Below are 11,481 nucleotides of genomic sequence, written 5' to 3'. Positions count from 1 at the left end.
AAAACAACAAAAACAACACGTCTTGATCAGCTGAACAGGATTAAAAGCTTCAAGGCAGCAATACACAACAGTGGGACCTGTAATAAGCTTGTAATACACAACAATGGTTCGCAGGCAATCGGCAGTTAAAACATGACAACATAGAAATGCATCACAGAGATTATTTTGAAGGGCAGTGCGCTCTTATTTTGAAATCGGGAGCGGAAACTACGACCAGCTCTCCTGATTGGGCGTCACATTGTTACTGAAGCTGCACAGCATTCTGGGAGTGTGGGGTAAATATAAATATCTAAATAAGATGAGGTGATTTAGAGTAAGTATGAACATGTTGATGTAGTATACAGATGTGTACTGTGTTCTATTGTACACAGTGCAGAGATACTATGAACGTTGATGTATAAGGGCCGTGCAATCAAAAGTATTTGTATTGTGCAAAGTACACAGAATTTAAGAGACTTTACAGATCTTATTTGGAAGCACGATGCATTCACTGAAGGCCAAAAAAACTGATTTATGAGATCTTGAGATTGGGTCATAATTTCATGATTTAATCGATTTAAATCATGAAATTATGACCTAATGTCAAGATCTCATAAATGGTGGAAGAAGTACTCGGATACATTAAAGTATAAATACTAATACCACAGTGAAGAACTACTTCAAGTAAAAAGCTCCTCCAAGATCTTAATTAAATAGAAGTACATCATAAAATCTACTTAAAGTATCAAAAGTACTGATTATGCGGTGAACTGTTCCCTCTGACGTATTATTGCGTTATTAGACTGATGACGTGGAGCTGCTTTAACTACTCTATGAACAGTGAAGTAGTTCAGTCCGGTGGTTCTCAACCTCGGGGTCGGGTCCCTCCAAAGGGTCACCAGAGAAATCTGAGGGGTCGTGAGTTGATGAACGGAGGAAAAGAAGAAGAAAAAGGAAAGTTCTGAAACAAGACAAGTTTGTTTTTTTGACTTTTTTTGTTCAGGAACGTCTGGAGGGAATTTCTTCAAATTTGGCACCTCGACTCGAGGATGAACTGATTAGAATCTGGAGGTCAAAGTGACATCATAACTCAATAATTAATATGCTAATTATGACAATTTAACTCAAAAGTCTGTCTGGGGGAAATGAGGAAGTGATGACGTGAGTTCATCATGTTTTAAAATCCTTATTCTGAAAAACAACTTCAGCTGTCGCAGACATGAAGCGGAGAATAAAACTCAAAAGTACACGACAGTACTCGAGTAAATGTACTTTCCACCGCTGAGTAAAACAGGAGACGTGTGATGTCACACAGACACACGAACCAAAGACTGAGTCACTGAACACAACACAGGCCTGAGTCTGTGTGTGTCTGTGTGTGTGTCTGTGTGTCTGTCTGTGTGTGTGTGTCTGTGTGTCTGTCTGTCTGTGTGTGTGTGTCTGTCTGCGCTCACATTAGCTGAATGTGTGTTCACACGACAAACACGCATCAATCATCCAGCAGCAGCATGATGTCATCTTAACCAGACGAGAGGTTTCAACATGTAGAGGGAATTAACTGCACACACATCTGCAACGTTATGAATATATTTTAGAAAAGTTTTCATTCTTGTTCGATGTTAGAAAAAAATGGTTTAATGTTTAAAAACTAGTCGACTTCACAGAGAAAAAGTACATTAAAACAAAAGGAGGAACGTGTTTAAAGATGAAGTTTGAGACTGAATTCAACGACACGCTCGCAGCGTGAAGTTCATGAGAAATAAGAGCCCAGAAGAGAAGAATTCATATTTATGAGAACAATAAAACACTCTCATGGTAAATATGTCAACTTAGGAAAAGCTCCCAATACCTGAAAATATTTAAATGTTTTACTTTAAATGTTATAATTTTGGTCTTTGCTCTTAATTTGGTCTTTAAAAGTAAAGAATTTGACTAATTTTGTCACAAATTGATCAAAAGTTTTTAAGTCACTTTCTTTGACTGAATGTTTCATTATTGTGATGAGATTAAATGTCTTTCTTTGTCCCTAGTTTTGTCTCTGTTTTTACGGACTTTTAAGTCTTTTTCTTTTTTTAAATCACATTTTATCCTGTTTCACAAGGTCTCCCATTTATTCCTTAACTCAAATAAAGACGGCAGCTGGATAATAATAATCAGCCATTATAACAGAAAAAGAAATCAAACCTGAAATCTGTTAAAAATGGAATGATGTGAAGATGTTTTACGGCTTCTTGAGTTGAGCAGCGGTGAAGTGATGCAGACGTCTGACTCACAAACATTAAAATATGATTCATGGAAAAGAAAAACAGAAGACACTTAAGTCTGAAATGTACAAACGAGCCCACAGACGTCACTGATCCTCCTGCAGCGTGTTTTTATTGAGACATCACAGGAGTGATGAAGGAGTCATGGCTGACTTTCCTCTGTTTAAACACAGAGGGGTGAGTGTGTGTGTGTGTGTGTGTGTATGTGTGTCTGTGTGTGTGTCTGTGTGTGTGTGTGTCTGTGTTGAGGCTTGTCGTGGAGGGTTGGGTCGTTCAAAACTGCAAACAGAAGCTCAACCTCAGTTTGTTCGCTGTTAAAGTCTGAAAATATGAATCTGATCAGATCAAAGTTTTCTGATTATTATTTATTGAAGATGAAAGAAACACTGATCGTAAACAGAGCAGATCAATAATCCATTCTGACAGCATCAGAGCTTCTGACTCAAACACTGAGTTTAAATCAGAGTCTCGGGTTTTAAAGGACGCTTTACTTTTAACACACTTTAATAGCATCCAGTGTGTTCATCATGGGACCAAAAAGCAACACAATGTTTCATTATTGATACTTAATTGTCTCATTATGTTGTCGGCCATATTACTTTATTTGGCCTTATTTTTAATATGTGTGTGGTGGAGCGTGGTTCTGTTTATCTGCTCTTCTCTAATAGACGATCTTTGAGATGCTGCATTCACCGGCTGTCGGACATTTGAGTATTATGAGATTTGTTTCAATGATGTCAGTGGGAGTGTTGAGTTTCTATGATGTGCAAACAGTTTAATGATCAAGTGAAACTAACAGAAACATAATTGTGATTCGTTCTTTAATGAAAATGATTATTTATCTTCTGCAGAAACGTGTGACCAAGACTCTTTAAAATCAATGTTACATTTAATAGATGAACTACAAATAATAATGTAACCAAAATATAAAAATAATGAAGATATGAGACGTTTTATTCAAAAATCAAAACAATACATTCACAAACTATTTTGATTAAACAACAACAACAGACTCAGACAATTATCTAAGATATGAAACGTTACTTTTAATTCAGTGGAAACTTTATTAAGATAAATAGAAAACATCCCTCCATTCAGTATCATTATTAGGTTTTTCTTTTTCTTTTTGAATACTTTGACTGTATCATGTTTTAATATGTGTACAAATGTTTATCTGTGTGTATTTGTTTTCTTCTTTGATTTATTTTTACATTTTTATTTCTTTAAATTTGTTTTATTAAACAATCTTTCACATCTCAGTAAATTAACTGAATCTTATACTTCAGTTTTTATTTCTTGTGAATTAATATGAATTGTGCTATAAGTTAGTTTTGTCTTGTCATAAGTACAACATATATAGAAATATATATAACATGGAAATATTAATAGAATAAAAACTTGACATACATTAGACCATGACGATTTATTTATCTAGCTGAAACGTTTCCGTTTCAGCTAAAAAGAAAAAAGTATTTAAAAGTTCTTCATATGTTTTTATGGGAAACAAATCTTAATTTGTAACTAGTAACTATATTTGTCAAGTAATTGTGGAGTAAAATGTATGATATTACCCTCTGATATGTAGTGCAGTAGAAGTAGAGGTGGAAGAAGTACTCTGATCTTGTACTTGCAGTAAGTAAAAGTAACAATATTACAGTGTAGAAAACTTTTAAGTACTCATTTGCAGAAATACCCTTTAGAGATAAAGATCATATATAATACTGGATTATAATTATTAATGCATTCAGGTATACATCACGTTAATGTCACAGCTGGTGAACGTGGGGCTTTGATTGCATCCAGAAGGGGGCGGTAATGCAACATTAAGGATCCCAAGTGCACGTAAGAAATCCAAGAAGAAGAAGAAGAAATCCGAGCTTTGAAAGCAGCACCTGAACGCAGCAGCAGCAGCGAGTCAGTCTCAGTGAGGCTTTTGAAAGAAGAACTCTCCAAACCAACTTCAGGCTGCTCCGAGGAAACATCCTGCGGGAAGACGACACACGCTCCACGGCACAGCTTTGTGTCACATTTCCTGACCTACAGTGTTGAAGAAAAGAAATCTAAAGATGCCCGTGACGGACAGGGACCTGGCGGAGGACGCGCCATGGAAGAAGATCCAGCAGAACACCTTTACGCGCTGGACCAACGAGCACCTGAAGTGCGTCAACAAGCGGATCGGAGACCTGCAGCTGGACCTGGGCGACGGCCTGAGGCTCATCGCGCTGCTGGAGGTCCTGAGCCACAAGAAGATGTACAAAAAGTACCACCCGAGGCCCAACTTCAGGCAGATGAAGCTGGAGAACGTGTCGGTGGCTCTGGAGTTCCTGGACAAGGAGAACATAAAGCTGGTCTCCATCGGTGAGTCCATTCATTCGTCTCGAGGCTCCAACGACCACCAGTTGTGGACCCTAAAATTAGTTTGTAATGTTAGTGGAGCGTCTACACGAGTCAGGGAAGTTCGTGCTACTAATAGTATTTGTCCCAGTGAAGTTTTCCCAAGTTTGTAGCCTCAACACACCGTTTTCTGTCGTGGGAAGCACGGACTTCCATCAATAATGTGGCGTTTTAAAGTCTAACCGCTTTTAACGCATGCATAGATATATGTTACATTATTGTAAATTATATTTCTATAATCAGTCGGACCCACTCTTCAATTCGGCGCACATGTAACGCGCACAAGAACACATCGAGCTGGTATAATCTTTGGGTTTTTAGCGGTGTTCTCGCACCTGGCTGCGTTTAGCGAGGTGACCAGACCGCGCTGGGAATCCAGAGGAAATAAAACCATTTTAACAAGTCGATGTTTATTTGAAGTTAGTCCTCTTGAGTGTGTGTGTGATCTGATGTCAAAGGAAAGGGTGGCTCACGAGGAAGCTTTTGAATTCCTTGGCTTGTGTTTTATTGTGTTTGCTGGCTGAGACCAAAGTTCAATCTGCAACGTTACCTTTGTCCTCACTTGTGTGGAAGTCACCCAGAGTTCCTACATGTCTTATCATAAAGTTAACCAAAATCAATCTTCTAGAAGGTCCTCGCGTGGTAGAAGATATCGTCTGTATTACTTATTCTTTGCTTATATTCCCATTTTAGACAGTTTGCTCTTTCCATTACATGCAGCGCTTAACCAAACTGTGTTTAAGAATCCTGCAGTTTAACATCTTCTTACCTACCGGACACATCATCATATTGTAAATTATGTAGTTTGAACAGTCATAGAATTGAAATAAACTAATCTTCATATCGGCATACACATAACCCTTAATTATTCAGTGTTTTTAGTGAAAATCGCAAAAACGTTCTCAGTAAACGCGCACCTGCTGCCTCTCTGTGCAACACAGTGAAAGACTTCCTTAATTAAGAACTACAAGCAAACCTGTGAAACACTCAAACATGCAGGTCTACTCGTATCCGCGGCTTCACAGGCCGGGTCTCACGGTAATTACTGACGCCACGCATCAACATCTAAACTGACAGATTTCTAAATGGAGTCTGGCACGTTGTGTGCGCGGAGTCTCCACAGGACCACAGAGAGCGCGTGTTTTAATGAGCAGGGAGGGGACACACCTGTGTTCACGAGCCCGGCTTCACGTGGAGAGCTGAGGACTCTCTGGTGGCAACATGTCACCCCGATGTCACGTCGGCCTTTCACCCGCTGCTCACTTCTTCTGCTTCAGATCTTCTCTTTAACAAGCTGCTTGTTGTGTCTCAAACATATTTACCACACATCTGATTTCTTTATTTTCTTTTAATTTTCTTTATTAATAACCAGACAAAGACTTTTCATTGCTTTACATTTCCTTTTTGTTTCTTGTTTTAAGTAGTTTGACTGTCATCTAGGACCACCCAATGTCAGCTGGTTGGAAAATGACATCATCATCTCGGCCCAAATTGTTTTTATATACAAAAAATACATTAAAGCAAAAAATAAGAAGCAGTCTGAAGCGCTCTGTCTGCCGGTGTCGTGTGTACAAGACAAGTGAAATGAGAGAATGAGGTTATGAGTAGTGTGAGCTCTGATGGGAGTGAGGAGAACTCTTTGTTAATTGAACAGTTTGTCACTCAAAGGAACATCGATCTGTTTGGCTGCTTGTCACGATTAATGCTTGTTAGGACTTTTTCTAGTTGCACACTCTCGGAGCAAATTGTATGAAACAACAGAAGCTCACTATTTGCAGAAGGCTCATCTTGAGTTTAATATCTGCAGAAATGCGTGTGACTGTGGACTCTGAGAGACTGAGAGAAGGTCCACGTGACCACAGAGAGTCAGGCTGTGAATCTGGAGACCAGTTTGGTTACAAAGGTAACGATAGTTTGTCAGATGCCTCACCTCTGGGAGAGGGAGAGAGAGGGAGAGGGAGAGAGAGGGGGAGAGAGAGAGAGGGGGAGAGAGAGAGAGGGGGAGAGGGAGGGAGAGGTGGGGCTCCTGGCTTATTGAAGACAATAATGTTTCATATTTATTTTTTAATTCATTGAGCAGTTTTCACATTGTTTCAGCTCTCATGTCTCTCCTGCTGCTTTCACTGTCGGCTGGGAGATTTGCACGACGGGGAAAGCAGCAGGTTGTCACGTTGGCTTTTCTTCCTCATTGTTGGACCAATGATTTATGTGGAGGTATCATTTTTATTGCCTTTAAACTATTTAATTTTCTGTGGAAAAAAAGCTGAAGTGAGAGTCAAGGAATCATAATGACTGAGACTTTATCGCTCCGAGATTGCAAAACCTTGTGTGTGTGTGTGTGTTGTATAAACAAGGTGTGGACCATCCACTTGTGCAGACAGGTGTGTTGCGTCATGACTTCGGTAGAAGACGGTGTTTGAACTGTTGCTGAAATGAATCCTCGAGTCGATCAGAACACTCAGATTATTGATATAATTTGTTAATTATTAAGAGAAGAGGAAGCTCAGTGCAACCCTTAAATGTCCTTGAAGCAGCATTCATTCACACAAAACAGGGTTTTGGTTCATTCGTTTCTACAATTTCAATCAGTTTGGGCTCTAAATACATTTTGTTCTACTTTTTCCCTTTTTTTTTCTCCCAGATGTTTTATTTTTTTCTCCATTGTTAGTTTCTATCTGTATGTTTGTTATAAAAATGTATAATTACTGTTAAAACATGAGGTTTCTATTGGAAATGTCTATCCAGTGTTTTAACTTTGATTGATTTTTGTCACATCACACTGAAGACGAGTCTTTGTTCTCAGGACACACACACACACACACACACACACACACACACACGATTTAGCAACTTGTCAATCAAAACCGTTTTATTTGGATACAAAATGACTTTAATAACGTCGACTTAAATGAGCAGTCAGCAGTTTGGCCCCAGCGCTCTGACGCTCTCCTGAAAAGAAACGATGCTAACGATGCTAACGAGTGCTGAGAATGAAAACTACCGTAAATGTGCTGGAAAACTAAACCGAGGAGCTAAAATTAGGCAGATTGGAGTAAAATATGTGCCAACAAAGATCGGAAATACCACAAACTAAGTACATACATCACCTTTATTGGGCCGTGATGCTTAACGTGGTCCAATAAAACATGCAGAGTGCTGTTAGACCGATCCGCTGGGAGGCTTTATTATTTCACAGCGTTTTTTTAAATCCGTTTTTATTTCCAAATTTAAAGCTGCTTGAAAGTTCTGTTACCTTTTTGTCATCTGTATGTGTGAGGAACCAGGTTAGAACACTGAGAACAGGCCCGACGGGATCTGTAGCTTTCAGTTGTGACCTTAGTGAGTTTATGTGACCGCACACACACACACACACACACACACACACACACACACACACACACGCACACGCACACACACGGTTAACCTGCGGTGCCTTCAGGCTGTGATTTTGCAGAGCGACATTAGCTCACTGTGTGAAGTGACTTGTGTTTCTCAGTCTGTTTTTGTTTTTTTTAAGCTGGAAGACGATCGCTCACGTATAAACATTTCCGTTTCGTTTTAATATGCAGCTGTGATTCAGCCTGTGTCCACTTCATTAGAAGCTTCTTTTAAAACACACTCTGGTTGATTGCGATGAGCTTTGACCATTAAACTAAAGGGAATCACAGAGTGACTCACGAAGTTATCACAATACGATGCCCACGACATTATTGCGTCGCGACAGTGATTCAGTGATACTAGATACAATGCAAGACAATAGTCTCTGCACATCTCAATATCTAACTGAAGAGGAAAAAATACTCCGAAACAGGAATCATGTATTTACTTTGGAGGCCGTATCGCTTCGGTCCGCCGGAGGCACGAGAGAACCAGAACCAGAACCAGAACCAGGACTGAGCGGTGCGGACTGTCGGACCCTGCTGCTGTAACATGAGAGGTTGTCTTTAGGGACTCTGGCGCCTGAAAAATGCTTCCGCTTCTATCCACAGCGACACGAAACGGAAGTTCCTCGTTGTAACTTTAAGATGCTAAACATGACTCTTCACATTCAACTTGGTTCATGACGTCGTTACGATACTTGAACCTCAATTGAGAGCAAATTACACATCGCGTTCAGATTTGCATGTAAACATGTCTCACAGAACTGGCGACCGTGGCTGAGCGGAGAGCAGGGCCGTCCTTCAATCAGAGGATCCGGCTCCACTAGTCTCGTGCCGATGTGTCCTTGAGCAAAGACACTTGACCCCAAGATTGCTCCCGTAGCTGTGTGCCTACGGTGTGACAGAACCTGAATTGTAAGTCGCTTTGGATAAAAGCGTATAATTGACTGCAATGTAAATGTGCCCACCCTACGAGTTGAGGGATAGAAGGTTACTTGAGGCCTTTCACACGAACACAAACTCTCAAAAACATTTACAAACTCTCGCGAGTTTTTACACAAGCTGGAACCGCCAAACCGCTGCTAACAGCTAGCGGCTAACAGCTAGCTGTGCGGCTAACAGCTAGCGGCTAACAGCTAGCGGCTAACGACGCGTCTCCAAAAAACCATGTGTGAACGAGCCGGCTGATACCAGAGCTCCTACATTTTATAGACTAAACTAGTAACTAAATAATTAAAAGCTTGTTTATAATAATCATCTGCTGCAGTCTTAATGTCTGCTGCTAACATGCAGATTGCGACACGGTGACGTTTTCGTGGTACTAGCGGCTGTAATTTGAGTCTCTCTCTCTCTGTGACATATTAACTAACTACACACACACACACACACACACACACACACACACACACACACACACACACACACACACACACACACACACACACACACACACACACACACACACACACACACACACACACACACACACACACACACACTCTCTCTCTCCCTTCTCTCTCTCGGTTGCCATGGTGCTGCTGTGTGTCAACAACGGTCTTCGGCATGTTGAGCTGTGACGGCTGATGGATGTGTGGTTTCAGTCCAGCAGCATCGTGTGTGTGTGTGTGTGTGTGTGTGTGTGTGCTGTAAAAGTTTCTGTTGACATTTTTGTGTGTCTGAGGTGGTTTTTCTAATCTTCCGTCTTGGATCTTCTCACAGTGTGTGCTTTGTTGTACATTAGGAACTTTAGATTTTTGGTGGTTTCTGTGCTGATGAAAACCAATAAGCATCTAATTTGGGGAAGTAGTCATTGTTGTTTTACGTTAGTGCTCTTTTGTTTGCCGTCTATTGTGTCTGTTGATTCATGCGTGTCTTGTTGTTGAGCGCTTCGTCATATTCGTGTTCTGGTTTTCATGTTTCAAATGTTTCACGCTCGACCACAAGAAAACGTCTGGTCAGTGAACGCACCGCACGTTTCTATCCATCTGCTCTTATTAAAAAATAAATAAAAGAATAGCAACAATTTAGTCTAGAAAATATTATAAAAACATGTTTTTAGGGGTTGGTTTTCCCCCCAAATACCAGTTTCAGCATCTTAAAGCCCCCAAAGTCATAACAAATTGTGTTTTTCTGTCAGACTTTTGAAAATGTGAAAAGGATAACTTAAAGTTTGAGCACCGTCCGGTATCGGTGTTTTTAAATTCGGAAGATTTGACAAATGACCGTCTTCTATCTGCAGCCTTTTTTCCCCCCGAGCTCCGGAACATTTGGGAGACTTTCCCAAAAACATCTCGTTGCAGACCTCATAAACGCAGCCGTTGGTTCCGCTCCTCTGTGATCTTTACTGCGGTCACAGACGTTAGTGTTCCGTTTCTTCTGGGCTTTCAGTTTGTTGACCACATGTTCTCGTGTGGCGTCGTCGTCGTCTCCTTCAACGAGTAGCTTCCTTCATTGTGTCGCCGTACAGATCCGAGTCTTCAGCCTCCTTCGGCTCTTCTCCTCCTCCGGTGGCTCCTGAACCTCTAGATCTCAACAGCTTTTCATTTTGTTTTTCTGCTATCTCTTCCAAAAAAAAGAGAATATATGGCAGATCAAAGTACATTGCTGAAGTGTGGAGATGCAAGAGAAGTAAGTCTGTCAGGACGTTATTACGACCAAATGAGATTTCTGAGTGACGATCCATTCATCCGGGTCAGAGAGGAGTTTGGTTGATGCGTGTTTCGGCCTGCAGCTCTGTTGATGGATTATAAGACGACAGAACGAATAAAGTTCTTCACTCACAAGGAAAACAGGAGAAATTAAAACACACTTCGTTAAAACTCAACAGAAACCAAATGAAACTCACAAACCATCGTCGTTCCAACAATTTGGTTTAAATAAACCCTTCATTTATCGGGTTAAATCTTTAAATACTGATCAGATAGTTTCCCAGTGATTGAACTAGTGATGCACCAACCTGTGTGGACTCTGATTGTGATCAATCAGCCGTTTTAACTGTAGCTGGGGGAGTTCACACGCTGTGTAAGAGCGCGTCAGTCTGTTTTAAAGTCCAGCAGCAACTTAAACAGAACAATAACATTTCAGAGACGAGTGCGACTCCACCGTGAAGTTAAGGAATCGTTTTCATTTCCGTTGGAGACTCGTGTGCTCGTACATGCGTCTGGCTGCAGTGTTTGAGTTGGACGTGTTCTCCGCTCTCACAGAAACCTCTCGGCTCCTTTTCCTCTCGCAGTAAACCGCCGGCTCCGTGTTTGTTCTGTTCCGTCTTTTCTTTCGTCTCTTTCACTTCTTTGGTTTCAGTCCTCCAGGAGGAAAAGCCTGAAACAACCAGAGCTGCTGTCATATTTACGGCTCCGGCTTTTGCTCTCATCTTTGGCTTTTCACTGTTGCTACTGAGGCTGAACCGCACACTGTGTCGGCTGGAAGAAGAAGAAGAAACGGAAACAACCAGATCTTCAGCTTCA

The 11,481-nt window shown here is 40.8% G+C and overlaps 1 protein-coding gene across 2 annotated transcripts in view; it reads left to right on the top strand.

Moving 5' to 3' along the window:
* Positions 1-4,192: 4,192 nt before the first annotated feature.
* Positions 4,193-11,481, top strand: part of flnba (filamin B a) — a 62,126-nt gene continuing 54,837 nt past the window's right edge. For both annotated transcript variants that reach the window (XM_079156950.1, XM_079156949.1), the window contains exon 1: positions 4,193-4,601. In XM_079156950.1, coding sequence (XP_079013076.1) covers positions 4,310-4,601 — 292 coding nt within the window. In that variant the 5' untranslated portion in view covers positions 4,193-4,309. The remainder of the gene's footprint in view (positions 4,602-11,481) is intronic.

Source organism: Pholis gunnellus (assembly GCF_910591455.1).
Source record: "Pholis gunnellus genome assembly, chromosome: 3".
NCBI classification, from domain to species: domain Eukaryota; kingdom Metazoa; phylum Chordata; class Actinopteri; order Perciformes; family Pholidae; genus Pholis; species Pholis gunnellus.
This window is presented reverse-complemented; position numbering and strand designations above follow the sequence as displayed.